The 19,008-nt window shown below is 41.5% G+C and overlaps 1 protein-coding gene across 5 annotated transcripts in view; it reads left to right on the top strand.

Annotated features, from left to right (window-relative positions):
• Crim1 (cysteine rich transmembrane BMP regulator 1) overlaps positions 1-19,008 on the top strand; it is a 180,639-nt gene that overhangs the window by 101,325 nt on the left and 60,306 nt on the right. For 4 of the 5 annotated variants that reach the window (XM_063229824.1, XM_063229829.1, XM_063229831.1 and 1 more), the window contains exons 5-7: positions 1,938-2,059; positions 11,639-11,821; positions 14,287-14,484. In XM_063229824.1, the coding sequence (XP_063085894.1) occupies positions 1,938-2,059; positions 11,639-11,821; positions 14,287-14,484 (503 nt within the window). The remainder of the gene's footprint in view (positions 1-1,937; positions 2,060-11,638; positions 11,822-14,286; positions 14,485-19,008) is intronic. The other variant, XM_063229842.1, reaches the window with a different exon arrangement.

Here is a 19,008-nt window from a genome sequence, read left to right as displayed (position 1 = left end):
GAGAACCTAGCCCAGAAGTACACATACATGTTGGGGAAAGATTGCTGAATTATTAAGGGACAACATCTGAAGTCGTAGTGTGTGGTTGCATGCTCTTTGATATTTAAGTCATAATGGTTTCCTACAACACCTCAGTAGGCAAGAATTTGAACCCTAGAAAATGTATAAGAAAAAATTACTCTGATAAGATGTTTGCCATTGTAACCACCTTGGATACTAGGATCAGGGTGTGGCCTTTCTCAATACTCTAGACCCATCCATCTGTAAACTGTAAGAGTTTAAATTGTATAGAATGTCCAGAGCAGTAAGTGGGAATAACACACTATTGCTGAAATATCACAGTGATAAGACTATGTGAGTAAAATGACAGTGGTTAGGTGCATAAGCAGGGAAGAGCATGGGGTAACCAGACACCAAAAAGAGGGCTCACAGTTCCTCAGCCTTAGGAGATGACTACTCTGCAGAAATACAGACAATGAACTGAGGGCTCTACCTCAGCTCACACTGAACAGGTAGACACTTCAACTAAAGGTAGAAATATTACTGCAGCAAAACCTTAATTATCTAACACCCCAGTGCAAGCATCACACAACATGTAAGCATCCTGAACAGGATGAGGATAGGGGACCCACTCATGCCTTTCTAGTAGCTTTGATCTTTGTTGCAAATATTAACTTACTTTTTTCTAGTGTCACAGTTAATGATATGTGTCATTAAATCTCTTGAGTCTTGATTATTGAGGTACTTGAAGAGCACAGCATATTTAAACTAATTAAAGATCCAAAAAACAAAGGAAAGTGAACCAGTCATCTAAATAGGAAAGAAAAACATTAGCAAATGTGTCGGTAGTTCTTCCCTGCTGGGAGCATTACCTTCCCTGATCTTGCCTCTCACTGTACATGAATACCATTGGCACTTCCTGCCAGGATGTCCTTTACAATGACTTTTATTCCTGTCAACCTGCGAGCTCCCTCTGTTGAGGTGCCTCTACTTCTGACCCACAGGCCCATCCATCCACAGGGCAGTCTGGGAACATAGTGTGGTGCTCCTTCCTCCTGTCACCTTGCACACTGACACCCATCCTAAGCGTCTCGCTTCCTGCTTCCTGTTTCACTGTAGCAGATAAGGCACTTTATCTCCTCCTCTTTTTACCTGCACATACTCACCAGATTTGTGCACTTAAGCAGGCTTCTCAGCAGAGTTGGAGTTAAGGGTAAGAACCAACATAGCCAACCTGCGATCCATTGAATACCACATTGATATACGTCGAGGTGAATGCACATATGCTAACTAGAAGATCCAAAAAGTTGAGACTTCCAAGGCCACTGCCACAGAGTCCATTTACTAAAGTTTATGCCCTCCAGTTACAAAGAGCCCCTCAGTCTTTATTCTGTTTCACTCTACTAAATTGTAAGTTACATGTTGCTGAAGATGAGGGTGCTCCTAGAGATAGTGTGGGGAAAAAAAGGCTAAAAAGCTAATCAGGTAATCACTGAAAAACTCTCGGGGAACACTTGCATATCAGTATTACAAAGGTGCGACATGGGGCCACTACTGTGGGAGGCTCATTCTGCATTGGCCCTTTGAGCATTGTTAACTCGAAGAACGACAAGAGATACACATTGAAAGCCGGCCCCGTGGCAGCCGAAAATGTTTGTCATGCTCAATTCCACTCTGATGAAGTAAGCAGTGAAGTAATGCATCTTAGAAATCTGTCTGCCAAAATGGTTCAAGCTAAAGCCGTATCTGTGAAGGAGACAAGCCATAGTCACTTGGAAAGGAAATTCCATTAGGACACCTCCCTCCCCTCTCCCAGAGACACCAGATAATCAAGGCTGCGTCATAGAGACCTGCTACGTTGCCACTTTGTTTGTGGTCTCCCAACTTCTATGTTGTTTTTATTCATGGGGTTTTCCTTCCCTTTTCTTTGGTTTCAGATGCGAATGTCTCTCTGGCTTATGTGGTTTCCCCGTGTGTGAGGTGGGATCCACTCCCCGCATAGTCTCTCGTGGAGATGGGACACCCGGAAAGTGCTGTGATGTCTTTGAATGTGTTAATGGTACGTGGTTTCTCTTGTTCTCGGAGAGTGTACTTTGGTGCTACAGCAGCAGCAGCAGCCGCAGCAGGAGGAGGAGGAGGGAGGGTTCAACCTAGCTGCTTCTGTCTTTTACAGAGCAGAGAATATATTCAGGGACTTTGCTAATGGTCACTCAGAAAGGAGGTTTGCTTAAGATCCTGTAGTGTAGTGGGAAAAGGTAGGATGGGAATCAGCATCTCATCAGGAAGAGAAAGTTGTAAATAGCAGATTGCAGAAGGCTATCATACTCTTCTGGGTTTCAGAATAGCAAGAGATTGGGATTTCAGTAAAAATGATCATAGAGCCTGTCGTCATAGTCCTGTGCCACTCAGCGACCTGCCCATTGCTGTCAGGAGGTAATGTAGGCAAAGCTACATGGGGGCTGCCGTAATTTGAAATAACAAAGATGTTGCCTATTTAGTTTAGGGTTTTCCTACTCAGAAGAGAGTATCTTTGACCCTGTCTGGCCATTGGTATTGACCTGCGGTAGGCTTGACCCATATGGGCCAGGAAAAAGACCCTTTGATTCCTTCACACACAGAATCTGTCTGTGAATCTTTCACTTCCTGAGAGAGGTAGCTTTTGGTAATTTGGTATTTATTGAATTTAGATGCTAGATGGGAAGAGAACATAAATATGTTTCTCTAGCAGAATTTTTAGGGGTTGGAGAGAAAGCTGAATTAGGTTAGCTGTGAGTGATTGCAATCCTTACTTAATCAATACCAAAGCACATATATAGAAATGTCCGTATTTACCACTGCCTTTAAGAATTCAACCTTCAGGAGGTCTCCTTCCCTCCTCCCATGCCCGTGAAAGAAAAGGTCATGTTAAAGCTGAGTCATGTGGACTGCATCTGGTGGTCGCATGTTGGGTTGCTTGGGTTTGCCCTGAAGAGCCATTTGTGGCAGGGCTTTTCAGCTAAGTCAGGACACTGACTAGAACCAGATGACATCAGTTTGAAAATTGGTTCCTCCACACACTACCTGTGTAACTGAAGAAGTTTCTTGGTCTCCTCGGGTCTCAGTTCTGCATCTCTAAACCAAGTGAGAAACAGTGATATAAAGTGAGGTGTCACATGTGAAGCATTTGGAATTGTGCTTCAACTGTAAAAGAGTCTCAGCTATAGTGTGTACCCAGCTTCTGTTCACAGCCAGACAGATTCCGCTGCCCAGTGATGGTAACGGATACATTAAGGTCAAGTATCCTAATGCACAGACCTTAAAAATAAAAATACAGGCGTACAGGGAGGGTGCAGGGTGAGTTCCCATGCACGTGTCTCTTTTCACTGCTTGTCTCCACCTCATCATCCGCCACCTGGTAGTTTTGTCATTAAACACCAGACAACAAACATGCAGACCTTTCTCTTACATTCCCCTGCAGGCTGTGCCGCAGTGTAATTGATGGTAGGTGATGCCCAGAAAACATTTGTACTGTTTTCTGTGAATATTTAACTGGTATCATCATTCTTTTTTTTTTTTTTTTTTTGTCTTTTTCGTTTTTATCGGTACCAGGGATCGAACTCACAACTGCCTGCTTGCAAGGCAGGTGCTTATGCCAGTGAGCTAAATCCCCAGCCCCGGTATCATCATTCTTGTACCACTGGAGATAGAAAACACTGCCCTTTACCCGGGCTTCCAGCTTCCTTCCAGGATTCACCTCTCTGAAAATACTCCGATGTCTTTCTCATTCAGGAGTGTGAACTGCTGGAGGACAGGAGTCTTAGCACTGCACTGTAGACCTGTGGAGATGAGCGTTCTTTGTGCCTCACATAGGACCCCAAGATGTTTATGAGGGAGTGGCTGAGTGATGTGATTCAGACGATCATGGCTCCTTAGAGAGGCGGCTGCTAAAAACTAGTGTATAGAAAGATCATTTCAAGGGAATGCTCTATGTTTTACTGCCCTACATGTTAACCCTTAGTCATTTGTCCCCTAAGAATATGACCTAGAGTAATAAAATTTGCTCTCGTTTTCTCTGGGTAAGGAGGAAGAATGCCTTGCTTCTTCCTTTGCTTCTTGATTTTAGAAATCCAAGTGTCATGCTCTTCTTATCAAGGCATTAAATTTACATCTTGCTCTAATCTGATGTGTCTAGAACAACTAATAACTGTACCCTTTCTCAGGACCTTGGAATCAGTCATCAGGGCGTGCCCTCCTTTATAGCCATGTTTTACAGAGCCCCCAACTCCAGAAAATCAGATTTGCCATCACTATGAGAAAATTTTGAGACCACAAAACAGGATCACTGTTGTTCTAGTGGTTGCTTCTTGCTTAGCGCCACAAACTTAGGGAGTGAGCTTTGCTGTATTTCTTGTCCTGCTCGACAACGTCACTTTCTATATAGCCATTCAGTTGTGGAAGAGGTTAGAAGTTACAATACTATGAAGATTCTTAATTCTGTAGAATATTTTCAAGAACCACTGTGTCCTGAAGTGTGTATTTTACTTGATTTTGACATACATAAACATTTACTTTCATGACTGTGTATTTCTTTACCCAGTATCCTGGAAAAATCTTGCTCTTGTCATAAGACCACTATTAGATGATGCTGTTTATCAAAGCTCCATTGTTATCACTTAGAGAAGCAGAGGTGGGTGTGTGTGTGTGTGTGTGTGTGTGTGTGTGTGTGTGTGTGTGTGGCCTTGCTTCGCCGTAAAGATTTAAGGCAGCTTTGTGGTAAGAACAGATTCAATAACATAGTGGTAAAATATTAATTAGAAAAGAGAAGCATAGCCGTAGGGTTGTAAGTAAAGGTTGAACGTGAAAATTAAAAAGAGAGTGCCCGTAGGTACTCAGGCTGTGTTTATATGTAGTTGCCAAAGTTACACATCAGATTTGCTCTCAAAGTGAAAAGAGAAATAGGGTCAGATACACAGACTTGTTTTCAGAGACAGAAAGCCTGCTGAACAGGGCAGCATCCGCTCTAATATTTGGTACATAGAAATTAAAAAGGGAGCACACAGTTTAGTGAGTGACTTAAAGAAACCCAGCCTCAAAAGTTTTTTTATAAAGGACTGGGAATATAAGTCAGCTTGAGGGCCTGCAATCCCATTGAGCACAGTAACAACGACAAAAACAGAGGAAAACAATTTTAGTCACAGGTAAATATTTTAACACCTCAAAAGTTCGTGGATGGGGAGAGGGAGAGGAAGGCAAAAGTAATAAGCAACAATCTTGGAAATCGGATTTAGAAGAAATAACAAATAAAAAGGAAGCACTGAGTGTTAAAATGTCGTGGTTTCAGGAGCCTCACCGCCAGAAACACAGAAGCCCATACCCAACAAAAAGCAAAGGAAAATACACAATGCAGCTTGGTAGAAGCAGTTTCAAAAAGTCGGGCTGACTCAGCTGGGCTGGAGCTGCCTAGGGTTCTGTCCTTCCACTTCAGGATTCCCCACATGATGGGATGGATCCAAGGACCCCAGGTCAAGAGAGCGTGAAAGTGAATGTAAATGTCCGCAGCCCCACATGCAGAAATGGAGATTACACAGCAGTGGTCAGTTGCTAATCTACTATCAAATGATCCATATACCTCCATAATTTTTAGAAAGATAAGCATTAAAATGAAAATATTTTAAAGTATTCACTCAGTTTACGAGACTCCTGAGTTTTGAAAACACTCGACTGGATGAAAAGATGGTGAGAACATCCTCCATAAATATGCTTCTCTTTGTGGTTTGGTTTATAAAATTGTCCTCAAGTGAGTAAATGAATTCATTCATCTGTGTTATTAATGTATTGAGTATCAACCAGTTAAAGTTACCCAAGATATTTTTAACCTCATAGTGCTTAATACTTAACAATATAGTGAGAAGGAGCAGATACATCTTAAGGCCAGTCCATATTCCAAGTTTTAAGAACTTACCATGTTATAAAAGAGGAAGATGCTCCTCCTCTCCCAAGAGCCGCAGAGAGCAGCGGGTGGGTAGGGCAGGGACTGGAGGGTCATTAGTCCTGGACATATCCGGACTAACCAGACACAGTTCCGGTGGGCATGAAGTAGGTTCAGAGGGGAGCCCAGTGTTTCTAGCCTGTTTGTGTGCTAGGTCCCTGCAGCACTCTCATTCTTACAGCAATCCTAAAATGTAGATTTCTAAATGAGTGCTAATAACTAGAAGTCTCTCCCAGGGTAATTAGTTCTGTTTTATTCAGGCATTTTTTAAAAGTTCATAAAACTTGGCAATGATCTCAAGTTGGCTGTGACAGAATTATCTTTCCCCGACATTAACATGTAAAATTGATCGTTTACAGGAGCCCCATACCTAAACTCAGCTTTCTCCTCATGTAAAATTGTGTCCTAGAAAACTTGAGACCTGTGGCTTGTTAATAAGAGAGCTAGACCTAAAGATACCTGGTAAGAGCCCCCTGTCTTTATGGCAGTGTGCTCAGTAACATTTTTAAAGCACGTAATGTCTAATACAAACACGGACAGAATCTCATGCTTTGAAATTCTGTTCGGTTTATATTTATTGAGCACTCCTGGTGTTCCCAGGGGCTTATCAAAGAGAAGGGTTTCTGCAGTCCTTTGTAAGTACTGTTCCCTTTCTCTTATCCTGAAATAATCTGTTTGTTAAACTCTGGCACATACATTCTTATCCAGGAGGAAGGGTTTCTCGCCCCTTCGGGAACCTGGAAGCCCTTGTACTGGCTTCATAATTACATCCGTTTGCTGTCGACTTATGGAGAAGTTGTCAGACAGTGGCCGTCTGTCCTGCAGTTGTCTTTCCTTTGGCTTTGTCTCTCTGTTTTTACCGCTCTCCACACCACTCAGCTCGCCCGTCCCTCGGTCCCTCGTGAAGCACAACAGAGGAAAACAGTGCAGCTTCCTGCTGAGAGGTTGCAGGAAAAAGTAACAGTATGTCTGTTTGGAATTTTCCTCTGTTCACATTTGATGTGAAGTTCTACATTTTAGTCTTTTCCTTTGCAAAATGATTTATCTGTCAGCATCTGCCAATCAATACTATTTGGCAGGCAGTGCTAGTTTACTAAAAAGTCTGTATAATGAGGCTTCTTTTCTGGACTATTTTAAAGAGGAAAGAAATTTTCCAGAACTTAGACACATAAAATTTAATTGGCAGTCTCAAAACACATTCAGAAGTCACTAAATAGACACTTTTATATGTCATTGCATTGAGAAGTACAAATTACATAGTAAATTATGTCTTCATAATACATTTCTATTCCACATCCACTTAAATCATCCTTTGGTGGCACTCTACACTGTTCTGAGATTTGCGCCTATCCTCGGCTGGTGAAGAGGTAATTGGCCATTAGTCCTCAAAAGTCATTCTGGCCTTTTTATCATGCGCTTTTTTGAACAGCCTTTATAAATTTCTCTTTGTTTCTTGGTGTTGCAATTTTTCTTACCCTAGAGGTTTAATTGTGCTTTCCAGGCTGTGCTTTGGGGGATTCTCCATCTTTCCAAATGCTACTCCCATACTCCTGTGTTAGCTAGTGAAACTGGGGGCACACCCCACCATGGAAATAAATCTGCCTGCAGCTGCTCCGTGCAGAGCCAGCATCTCCCCTCCATGACCTTCAAATCTTAGATTTGGAGTTGAGCAACTCAAATTATATTGACTGGTTTATAAATTTTTCTTGTCAAATTTGCAAGGCTGTTTAACATTTTTTTCAGCATTTAGTTTTGCTTCACTCCTTGGCATGCAAGTTGGATTTATACAATCACTTTATCTCTTACGGTTTTTGGAATTTGTGGTCTAGCAATACAGAGCCTTCCAGTCCCAGCTCAGCACATTGACTAAAAGTATATATTAGAATTCTGAGCTACAATAAGATGATACTTTTTAACATAACATTAATTTTCTGAGAAAAGAAATATATCCAGACAGCAATAAGAAAAGAGGTCCATGCTTTGTGCACATACAAAGAGCTTAGCTCTCACCCTTCATAGGACTCCAGGCAGGTCACCTAGTCCCTTTTACGTTTTACTTCCCTCATTGAAAAATAGTACGTATAATATATATTCATATATCTATTAGATAGATAAAAAAGTATTAGTATCGGGGCTGGGGATTTAGCTCAGCGGCATAAGCTCCTGCCTTGCAAGCAGGCAGTCATGAGTTCGATCCCCAGTACCAATAAAAAGAAAAGAAAAAAGAAAAAAAAGTATCAGTATCTGTCTTGTTCCATCTTCTCAGGACGGTGTTGTAAAATCAAATGAGAAGGTAATTGTCTTTAAGCGCAGTATAAATACATAATCCAATTAAAATGCCGTGAAAGTTTCTGAGAGTATTTCAGCGTTGTGGCTTATAGAATAGGAAGTGATTTGGAGATAGAGGAGCTCATGACAGATGTGAATATTGTCTTACAGCTTTTCCTGCTGATTGAGCAAGGTGGATCAGCACAGGAGGACTTTGTTCGGCTTGAAAGTATTTTGTCGTAACTTTATTAAGGCACAATCTATAAGTTTTTAGTGTATGCAGCGTTGTGCAGCCATCACCATAATCTTAGGATAATTTTCACCCACAACCTCCCAAAATTCTTTAAAGCATTAGCATTCACTTCCCATTTCCCCCAGAAGCCTCAGCTCCAGGCAACCACTAATCTACTTTCTATCTCTATAGATGTGTCTATTACGCCTGAGGACATTTTATATAGATGGGATTTATGTAATTTATATAAAATAAGCTGTGTATTTCATATAAAACATAGCCTAGTTTCTGACTTTTCCCACTCAGCATAGTATTGTCCAGGTTCACTCATATTTTTTTTTTGTCTTTTTCCTTTTATCAGTACCGGGGATCGAACTCAACAACTGCCTGCTTGCAAGGCAGGCGCTTATGCTGCTGAGCTAAATCCCTAGCCCTAGGTTCACTCATATTGCAGCATACTTCAAAAACTTGGTGACTTTTTATGGCCAGGTAGTACGGTATTGGATAGATACACCACTTTTTGTTTATCCATGCATCAGGTAATGGACATTGGGTGGTTTTCATTTTTTGATTTTCGCAAGTAATGCTCCTTTTTAACATTGTATACAAGTTTTTGTGTGATCCGTGCGTTTAATTCCCTGGATAAGTAGCTACGAGTAGAATTGTTTTAGTGTATGGTAAAGGACTTGCTAGACTGTTTGCCACAGCCCCATTTTCCCCCCATCCCCACTCACCACCTGTGAAAACTCCATTGTCTCCGTAACCTCATTGGTACGTATTATTACCTGTCTTTTGATTACAGTCATCCTGGTAGGTGTAACGTCGTGGCTTTGATTTGTGTGCACCCTCCAGTTGGTGCTGTTGAGCATGTTTTCATGTGTTTATTGGCCATTTCTTTATCTTATTTAGAGAAACAGCGGTTCAGGCATTTGCTCATTCTTCAGTTGAGTTATTTTGACTGTTGAGTTACAACTATGAGATGTATGAGAAAATCCTTTCTCCAAATCTGTGGATTATCTTTTTTACTTTTTCAGTGATGTCTTTGGAAGCACAAAGATTGATGAAGTCCAGTTTACCTGCTTCATTATTGTCATTGTTTATGCTTTTGTTGTCATATCTGAGGAGCCTCCTCGGGTCACAAAGATTTACCACTGTGTTTTAAGAGCTCTGCATCTGTGGCCATTACATTCAGAGCACACCCCCGTGATTCTTTTTGTGTGTGAGGCAGAGGAGCTCCATCTCCATGTTTTTGTGTGTGGAAACACAGTTGCCCCATCACTGTTTGTTGAAAACATTTTTTTTTTCCCATTCATTTGTCTTGCCGGTCTTGTCAAAATCAGTAGCTGTAATAATATTTCTGAGCCCTCAGTCATTGAACTGTTTTATCATTATCCTAGACGCATGTTATCTTTGTGACCATAGCATCATATTATATTTTGAAATCAGAACATATGAGTCCTCTAACTTTTATTCTTATCAAGAATGTTTGGGTAACTCTTGGGTTTCCTTACAACTTTTAATATCAGCTTACCAGTTTGTACAAAAGAACCCGGTTGGCTTTTGATAAGGATTGCATTGTATATTAGGTCCCTTTGAGGTTAAAATGATTTGTCTTCCACTTAGGTCTTCTTAATGTTATTTTCAGAGTACAAGTTTTACCTTACTTTTATAAGTTGTCTCCTAAGTGTTTCATTCTTTTGATGCTGTTGAAAATGGAACTCTTTCACTTTCTTATTAGTCACTGCTATAGAAGCACTGTGTTTTTGAGCCACTGCTGCACCCAGCAACCTTGCTGAACTTGTTTATAAGTTCTGATAATTTTCTAGTGATACAGTTAGAATTTTTTAAAAGCAACTTTATATTATCTGAAGCTAGAAATAGTTTTGCTTCTTCCTTTCCAGTGTAAATATCTTTCACTTATTTTGCCTCCCTGATCTCCTCAGTTAGAACTTCCGTTAGTGGAAAAGATGTCATTGTCTCCGTTCAGATTTTAGGGGGAAAGCGTTTAGTCTTAACCTTAAGTATGCAGATAGCCATGAATATTTATAGATGCTGCTCATCAAGTTGAGGAAGTTCCCTTCTACTCCTAATTATGGACTGTTTTTATCATGAAAGATTTGGATTCGGTGAGATCCTTATTCTCTATCTATTGAGGTGATGATATCGGTTTGATGTGTGATAGGAAATGGATTGGTCTGGGGATGTTAAACCAACCTTGCAGGCCCGGAATAAATACTAGTTAGTCATGGTATATTATCCCTTTGGCTGCATGTGATCTGCTAGTCATTTCTTTGAGAAGTTTTATGCTTATATTCATAAGAGAAGGTGTTTTGTTTTCTTGTGATGACTTCATCTAGTTGACATTATTTAAAACAATTCAAAATAAGAGATAAGGAGCGAACTTGCAGAGTTCAGGGCAGAGAAAAATTAAAAACCATGAATATCATATTGAGAGTTCTAACTGTGGCATTATGTATCCTTAGAAGATTATCACCTTGAAACATGACAGAGCACAGACTTCGTTTATGGGCCTCAGTTTTGCTTCTGTCATTTACTAGATGTGTTTTTTTAGGCAAATCAAGTAGCATTTCCTCACTTCTAAATTCAGACTGATACTGTAATATGTACATCAGACCTTTGTTGCCGAGAGTGAATGGGGTAATGCATGCCAAAGGCCAAGAACCATTAAAATTATAGAGTACTAAACCACGTAGAAAAATAATTTAGAAAAAATACTGGAGGGACAGAACTACCACTGCCAAAAAGACCTAACTAATATTTTTGAGGCAGAACCAAACCTAATGTGGAAACAGGATCATCTGAAGCATAGAGAATGGTTTAACAAAGCAAGGCTAATCTCTTTGCATCACGTATCAGATATGTAGAGTTCCTGGTCATAAAGCTTACCTTTATTTGGGGTAAGAGGAAGTCATAGATTTTGCCAAAAGGAATTCAGTTCCGTTCCATAAACCAAATAACAGTGTTCTGCTTGTTTTGTTTTGTTTTATTACTTTCCTTTACTGCTTCTGTGAGAAAGTTAGATTAAGTTTAGTAAATTTCCATTAAATTGTAACTTCTGCTGCTAACAGAATTTTGTAGAAGTTATTGTAAAAGCATAAAAGGCTGCCACTCAAAAATGACTTCAAATTTGCCTCTTTAACTTCTTTCAGAGACAAAGCCGGCCTGCGTATTCAACAACGTGGAATATTACGATGGAGACATGTTTCGAATGGACAACTGTCGGTTCTGCCGATGCCAAGGAGGTGTTTCCATCTGCTTCACCGCGCAGTGTGGGGAGCTGAGCTGTGAGAGATACTACGTGCCTGACGGGGAGTGCTGCCCTGTTTGTGAAGGTAGGAGAAGGTGCCAGTCAGCGTTAGGATGGCTCGGAGCTTTCATATCAAAGTGACCTGCATTCGGGATCATGCAGAAGTAGAGGGATATTGAAGTATCTTTCAATGACATCATTATCTGTCTTTCAGAATGTTAACAGTGCCAGGTAGAGTGTGCGAGAATTCTTCCCTGTGGGAAGCTGTGGGTGTTGATAACTAGTTACCTCTTTTCGCAAGTCTACATGAGCTTCACAGAACTGATTTCTACTCCTCCCTGCCACTCGGCCAGTTCCTTACCAAGTCCTGGGGCAAAGCTTTGCTTCTCTCTGACATGGAATTTCCCACCTCCTCTCCAAAGTGTAGGATAGGAGAGCCTGGGTCACTAACCCGCTCATGCAGTCAACTCAAGAGAGGAACCGGCCATCCCTCTTTAGCAGTAGCCCCTTCCAGGTGGGTCAGGATCCTGCTGCTCCCCCTTGAAATCCTGTGGTGGCCAGAGTGGGATTGCAGGGTAGTGGGACAGTGACACCAGCTTTAGGCCCAGCCAAGTGTCAGATATGGTCCTGGATATCAGATTTAGCTCTCATGGGCCTATTTTATCTACAGTGCCCACTTTTCTCCAAGAAGTATTCGTCTCACATTCCTCCAGAAAGTTTTGTCGTCCTGCCTCTGTAGTCATAAATAATAAACATTTCAGAATAATACCTCTGAATATCATCCACTACAGTATACCCATTTTAGGGATTAGGAAACAGAACGCAGAAAAGCAGTTCACTTGTGTGTGTGTGCAGTGCAGCTGAGAACCTTAGCCCTGGGCCCGAATCGCCTTTGGTTCTCTTCTGACCACACAGCTGTTGCCCTGGAAAGGATGTTAACATCAGTCTTTTTGTCACAGATCTTCTGTCCATAGTCGAGTGTTCTTCTTGGGCCTAATCTCTGCATGCAGGTCAGGGTGCAGTATACTCCGGGTCCTACATGTGTTTTTGTAATTTTCCTAAATCCTTTCAATGATTGAGCTGTGTTTACCATGTAATATGGAAGACCTGAAATGTTTAAAAGTATAAAAACAACCTCCTAACAGTGAACAGTTGTTCATAATAGTGAGTGTTTTTCCTAGTTAATAACAATTTTAGCCAACACATTAGAAAAGTAATTCACTTTTTAGATATCGTCAGAGATTTTTTTTAAATACCTTAAGGTTTTAACCTTCTCATAGTGGACTATCCGGGGATGGATCTGGTTATGTTGCACATTTTTAAATTCAGATTCAGGCTAAAAAGTAGAAATAAAGCATATACCTTACTATTTGTTCACGAAAGAATTTAGAAAGCACAGTCTAGCTCAGGTCTATTACCTATTTCCATCTGGCAAATTGCCTCTCTAAAGCTATAATCACATTATTTTAAATTTTGACCTTTTGGCTTTCTTATAATGCCTTCTTACCTCTTAGAACAAAGACAAAACTGTCTGTATAACTCAGATTCTCCTCCCTATACAGCAGTGCTTATTTGGTAAAAGCCAGTTTTATGTATTTCATGAAAGAAAATGGAGTAACTCATTTATCTGGCTGCTCTCACTATAGGGATGCTTGGGGATTTTGTATGCAGTATTTACATTTTTACCCATTGGTTCAAAAAATCTTTTTTATAGTAGCTTTGCATAGTTTTGTCCCCCAACCTTGCTTGCTACTTAGCTGCCCGGTTTATGGGAAGAAAAATTATGTAAGTTCAGCCTCCCTCCAGAGCACCAGCTGTGGCCCAGGGAACATCTGAACCAGCTCTGTCGTGTGCAAGGCTGTAGCAAGGCCCTGTGGTCCACATGGAGCCACAGGTCCCTGAAAATCAGTGAGTTCAGCAGTCACAGCATCACCCTGGGTTCAGTAGGACAGTATTCCTTCCACTCACGGGTTAACAGTTTAGTCGCCCAGCCAGAAGACATCCAGAAGGCATACCCCAAAATGGATCCAGGTACCCACAGCTCTGTCCTTAAGGCTTCCCAACTTTCTTTCTTTGTTTTTAATTTGTGTGTGCGCATGTATGTATTTGATGCTGGAGGAACTGTACCTGGGGCCTTCATACTGAGCTACATCCCCAGATCTTTTTGTATTTTTCATTCTGAAACAAAGTGTCACCAAGTCACTAAGTTGGCTAAGTGGGGCTTGTACTTGTGATCCTCCTCCTCACCTCCCCCAAAGTGCCGGGATTACAGGCCCTGTGCTGCTCTACAGTGATAACATCTGCACATTGGTTTTTAGGTTGCAGCTTCTCCTCCCTGAGGACAGTGTCAAAAGGAAAAGACAGATACTGAGTACAGCAGCTGTGTTTCCATGCATTGTAGGGAACCCCTTGCGTAACTCCCAGCTTTTGTTTATCACAGGTGGAATAGAACTGTTGATGGATATAACCTGGGGGAAAATGTCTCTAGTGCAGGCAGGGCTGAGGTTTAGAGAGTGCTCAGTTTTCCTCTGAACTTGTGTTTTGCTTTAGATCCAGTGTATCCCTTTAACAACCCTGCTGGCTGCTACGCCAATGGCCAGATCCGAGCCCATGGAGACCGGTGGCGGGAAGACGACTGCACGTTCTGCCAGTGCATCAACGGAGAGCCCCACTGTGTGGCCACGGCCTGCGGGCAGAGCTGCATGCACCCCGTGAAGGTGCCCGGGGAGTGTTGCCCTGTTTGTGAAGGTAAGCCTGGCGGTTCTAATGAGTCTGGCGAAAGTCTCCTGTCTGAGAAATTTCTACCAGTGTGTTCTTGTTTGTTTCTTTATTTACTCAGACATAATGTCTGCTTCTTGCTGTTACAGGTTGCAGATGAATTTATTATAAATCTCAGGCTCATCATTTTGGGGAAATGTTGCAGATTTAAAATGAGAACATTGTGGTTTTTATTTTTCCATTGCACATATGAATACAGTATAAGGATATATATTTTTAATTTACTTCACTGCAAACCTAATTAACATTCAAAGGTCAACACAAACAATAAAATTGGAAATAAGGTTCATGACTAAAATATAGCTTATTCAACTTATGATTCTTGTACAATCCGAGAGTTTTAATGGTGGGGAAAAAGAATAGAGCATCGAAAGCAGCTGCACGGCCTGTGCGTCCTTCCTACTTCTGCCGCAGAGGCTGTGGCTTCCAGTTCTGCTAGGCTTTACTTAGGTCTTGTTGCCTGTATTTTCTCCATTTCCTTCTGTTCCATTGGAGAGATCCTGGACCTGGTTTTCTGTCTTAGCTGCTGTTCCAGTTCATTCCCTGCACTCTGAGAGTATTCTTCACACACTGACTCCTGTTGGTCCTAATGTCCTGTCCATTGCAGACGAGATTGAATATTCACATTGGCAGAGTACATGTCATTAAGATGCACGTTTGCATAGTAAGATGAACTAATGTGAGTCAAAAAATTAACCCACTTTGAGAATGGATCCTTGTAGAGTTTTTTAAAACGGACTAAGAAGCTGGTAAGTTTTTCCAGGAAATTAGCTAAGCAGAGTAGGTCTTTTTAAGTATCAAGAAGTCATTTGTTTCTGCCTAAATTTTTTAACTTCAGAGTTTGCTGACCAGCTTCGTTAACTGCTGTGGATGAGACTTTTTAAAAGAACTTAAATGTTGTGTAAAGATTGTAGGACTCCATTGCTGTCCTCATCACCAGCTCACTCAGCAGCACCCTCTTCGGGGTGCAGCTGCCACAATGCAAGCCTTACAGCAGCCGGTGGCCTGTGCTGTGGAAATGGCCTGACCCTAGCACACACTTTCCTCCTGTTACCCAAAGGCAGTGTTACAGTGCTGGAGAAAGGAGTACACAGAAATATGAATCATAGTTGTACAGGCAGCTTTACAGAAAAGGGCGCCTCATGGACAGACAGAGGTGGGAATATCCTGTCTCTTAACTAAGAACAATCCTGTATCAGCTTGAAATATTTAAGAACTGATGTGTGGGTGATATTGCAAGAAAAGTTAAAGAATATGACTGTATAAATCCAGTGAGCCTTTAAACTCTTGGATCTTGATTGATCAGGTTAGAGTGAGACTTTAAAGACTTATTAAAAAATAGTACCTTTCGTACAAACGGAAATGAAAGGAAAGCAAAAAGACCCTTTGACAGGCATCCTTTACACTCATTAGCATAGATACTGTGGTGAGGAGAGGCAGGAAGCTGTCAGTGACCAGGACTGTGTGTGTATATATAACTGAGTTATGCTTACCTCATGTGCCTAATGTTAGCTTGGTCACTTACTTTTGGATTGTGCAGTATCTGCCTACAATGGTAATATAATGTTTCACTATTTGAGAAAAGAGTTACAGTTTGGGTGAGCCATTAGTTCTCAAAAATTGGTAAAGCACCTCCTGCGGTCCAAAAAACTCAAAGATAAATAAGAGATATTCTTAACTTCAAAGAACATAGTTAGGCTAAATTTTAAAGTGAACAAGGAAAAAAGCAATGTTCATATGAAGCACTATGCGCTAAGTGCTTTACGAACCCAGTTTGTTTTACCCACCCCCATAACACTGCCACAGCCTTGTTACCCCAGTTTTACAAATGAAAAATTGAGGGTTAGAGAGATTCAGATAATTTCTCTTCAGATGCCATTGTGTCGCCAGGCCAGAATGAAGTGAAGTCTTTCAGGTTCAGCCGCAGTTTTATTTTGTTTCCTGAGCGTGGTACACACGCACACACACACACCCCCCCCCACAGTACACACTCACACAGACACCCTGCGCACCTGTCTCTTCGCCCCTGGTTCCTGCCTCTGCAGTAGGAAAGGTGAGTAGTGTGGCGGGGAGGAAATCACGAGTTTGAGAACTGTTCTTAGTGTTGTGGACACGACACCCACTGCCCTCTCGCCTTGGCCAGACCTCGGGGAAAGAAGGATTGTGCCAGCTCCCAGAGCTCACGCCCTCCGCCGCCTGCCCTGGCAGCCCTCTCCCTCGACAGGCAGCGGCTCTGTCATTCCCACTATCAGGTTCGGCCCATCTCCTTTCTTCTCCGTCTCTATGTTCTGGTTCTTCACCTCTTTGCATAAAACTTTTCAGAAGTATCTTATTTTCTAGTTTTCAGAGAACAAATTTATTTCATGTTGCCTATTTTTGTTTTTTGGGTTTTTTTTTTTTCTTTTCCTCTAACTCAGCAGTGATTTTCACCTTAGATTGTATTTGCCCACCATTAACTGTCATTTTAGAATGAATAAGCACAGAAGAATTCTTCAATACGGAACCAAAAAACAGTGTACACTTTACAGTGATATGAAAAGATATTCTTAGGTTATTTGTTATTAGTGATAATAAATTTACAAAATAATACAAGATGAATGGTTTTTGTTTTATAGAATCTAAGAACTCTATGGAACCATTTGAGAATATTTTTCTCAGCAGTTATTTGACAGTGTACTTTAAAACAATTACAAGTGATTTTAGAGTATCAAAAAGATTGTATGAATGAAAAGCAGCCAGGTGTTACTGTATAATAAATAAGCAGTCCACCGAAATCAGTTACAGAAAATCAGAACCACTGTTATTTATGCAGTTTAGACACACAGTAAATTCCTCCGCACACAATTGTATGACAAGTGTTGGCCCCTACTCTATAGCTGTCTCAGGGTACGTAGTCTGAAATTAGAGGAAAGCAGCCCACACAAGGATTGTAGTGTAGATTCTTTCTAAATAAATTACTGCATCACCAAATAAGGCCTGTTTAGGTGCTGCTGGGAGGAAGAAACTAATTGTGGCTGTCATTGTTACTGAGGATACATACCTTCCAAGTGACAACATAATGTGCCTGGTTTGCTCCCAGAGGACTGGGGCTCCTTAAAGACAAGGCTATTACTTGACAACTAACTTGATTCACAAGTGCCTAAGTGCCTTTTAAGTTGGCACTTAAGTACTCTCATGACCAAGTCTTAGCAAGTTATTGTCAACACCTAATCCAGGTATAAAGATAAGCCATTGCAGTCTGTAGGTCCTTCTCTGGTTATGGTCTCATATTTTGGTTTGATGCTTTTCCTTTACATTTTTTATTTATTAGCCTCATTTTTATTTTCAGACTCTTGTAAAAAGCACGAGTGGAAATGTATGGAGGAGCGTATGAAGTGTGTGATTTAAGTTTACACACAAAAGGTGTGATTTTATCTTTTTAAAAACTGACATAGCCAAGGGAGGAGACAGCAGAATTACATCTTCATCCTCGTGTGGCACCATTTGTGTCACCATCTTTGTAATTCTCGATGAGAGTAGCTGGTGTTTCTCACTCACACACCGTGTGTCAGACCTACGTGCTTTAAGAACTTGAGATCCTTTGATCCCCACAGCATCCTTCTAGTGTGGTCGTTCATCTCCCCATGGGGATTGCTGCTGGGCACATAGCTCAGAAGCGGCAGCAGAACTCTGGACCCTAAATGTGAACTGTCTCTGAGACACATGGTACACTGCACCGCAGAATCTGCCTGTAAGCAGGTGTCAGAACTTCATGGGTAGAGGAGGGAGGGCAAACGGGAAGGAAAGGAGGAATGGAGTAGGAGTCCTCACCCACAGGTTCTCATAAGGAGACACACACTATTTATTACCTTAACCAAAGCTAAGGCGCCATCGGCAGTTTGGCCCCTCGATCTTTTGAAGAAAGAATAATGTTAGGATCCTTGTATTTGAGAGCAGAAAGCAGAGTGTTTCACGTGTCAGTCATGCAGTGGACCCGTGTGTCTCCAGGTCACTCAGACCATGCACTTCTTGGGGACCATTCTCCCTTCCTAGAGCACTGCACCCCAGAATCTGCCTTCCTCCCAGCTGCACGGGCATCACGGGCCTTCCAGGACTGCCGTGTAACCTGCAGTCTCTTTTCCTACTTAAACCTTTCAAATTCAGCATCACAGAGTTTCAGTGGCCTCCCTCGACTGTACGTGCGCACTGTCCACTTAACTGTCTTTAAGCCTTGCCTCGCGCGTGTGGAGGTACCATTGCATTATTTCAGTTACACAGGCAAGAGCATTTTTAATGTCCTAAGTATTTAGAACAATTTGTTCATCTGCCCCCAATATTATCCAGTATAAGGCTTCTATGAAGTATTTAAAATCAGAGGGACTTTGAACACAGTCCATTTCCATTAAAAATTTGATAATTGAAGATCAGATGTTGGAGAAGGAAATTTGACCATTACACATATATGACTTACAAGAGGCGTGGGCCAACTCAGTTGTGACACCTGATGCCAGAGAT

This window comes from Cavia porcellus, unplaced genomic scaffold (assembly GCF_034190915.1).
Source record: "Cavia porcellus strain 051 isolate PalLab524CR breed Dunkin Hartley unplaced genomic scaffold, mCavPor4.1 scaffold_1, whole genome shotgun sequence".
NCBI classification, from domain to species: Eukaryota; Metazoa; Chordata; class Mammalia; order Rodentia; family Caviidae; genus Cavia; species Cavia porcellus.
The sequence above is the reverse complement of the archived record's forward strand: the minus strand, read 5'-3'. Positions and strand labels throughout refer to the sequence as shown.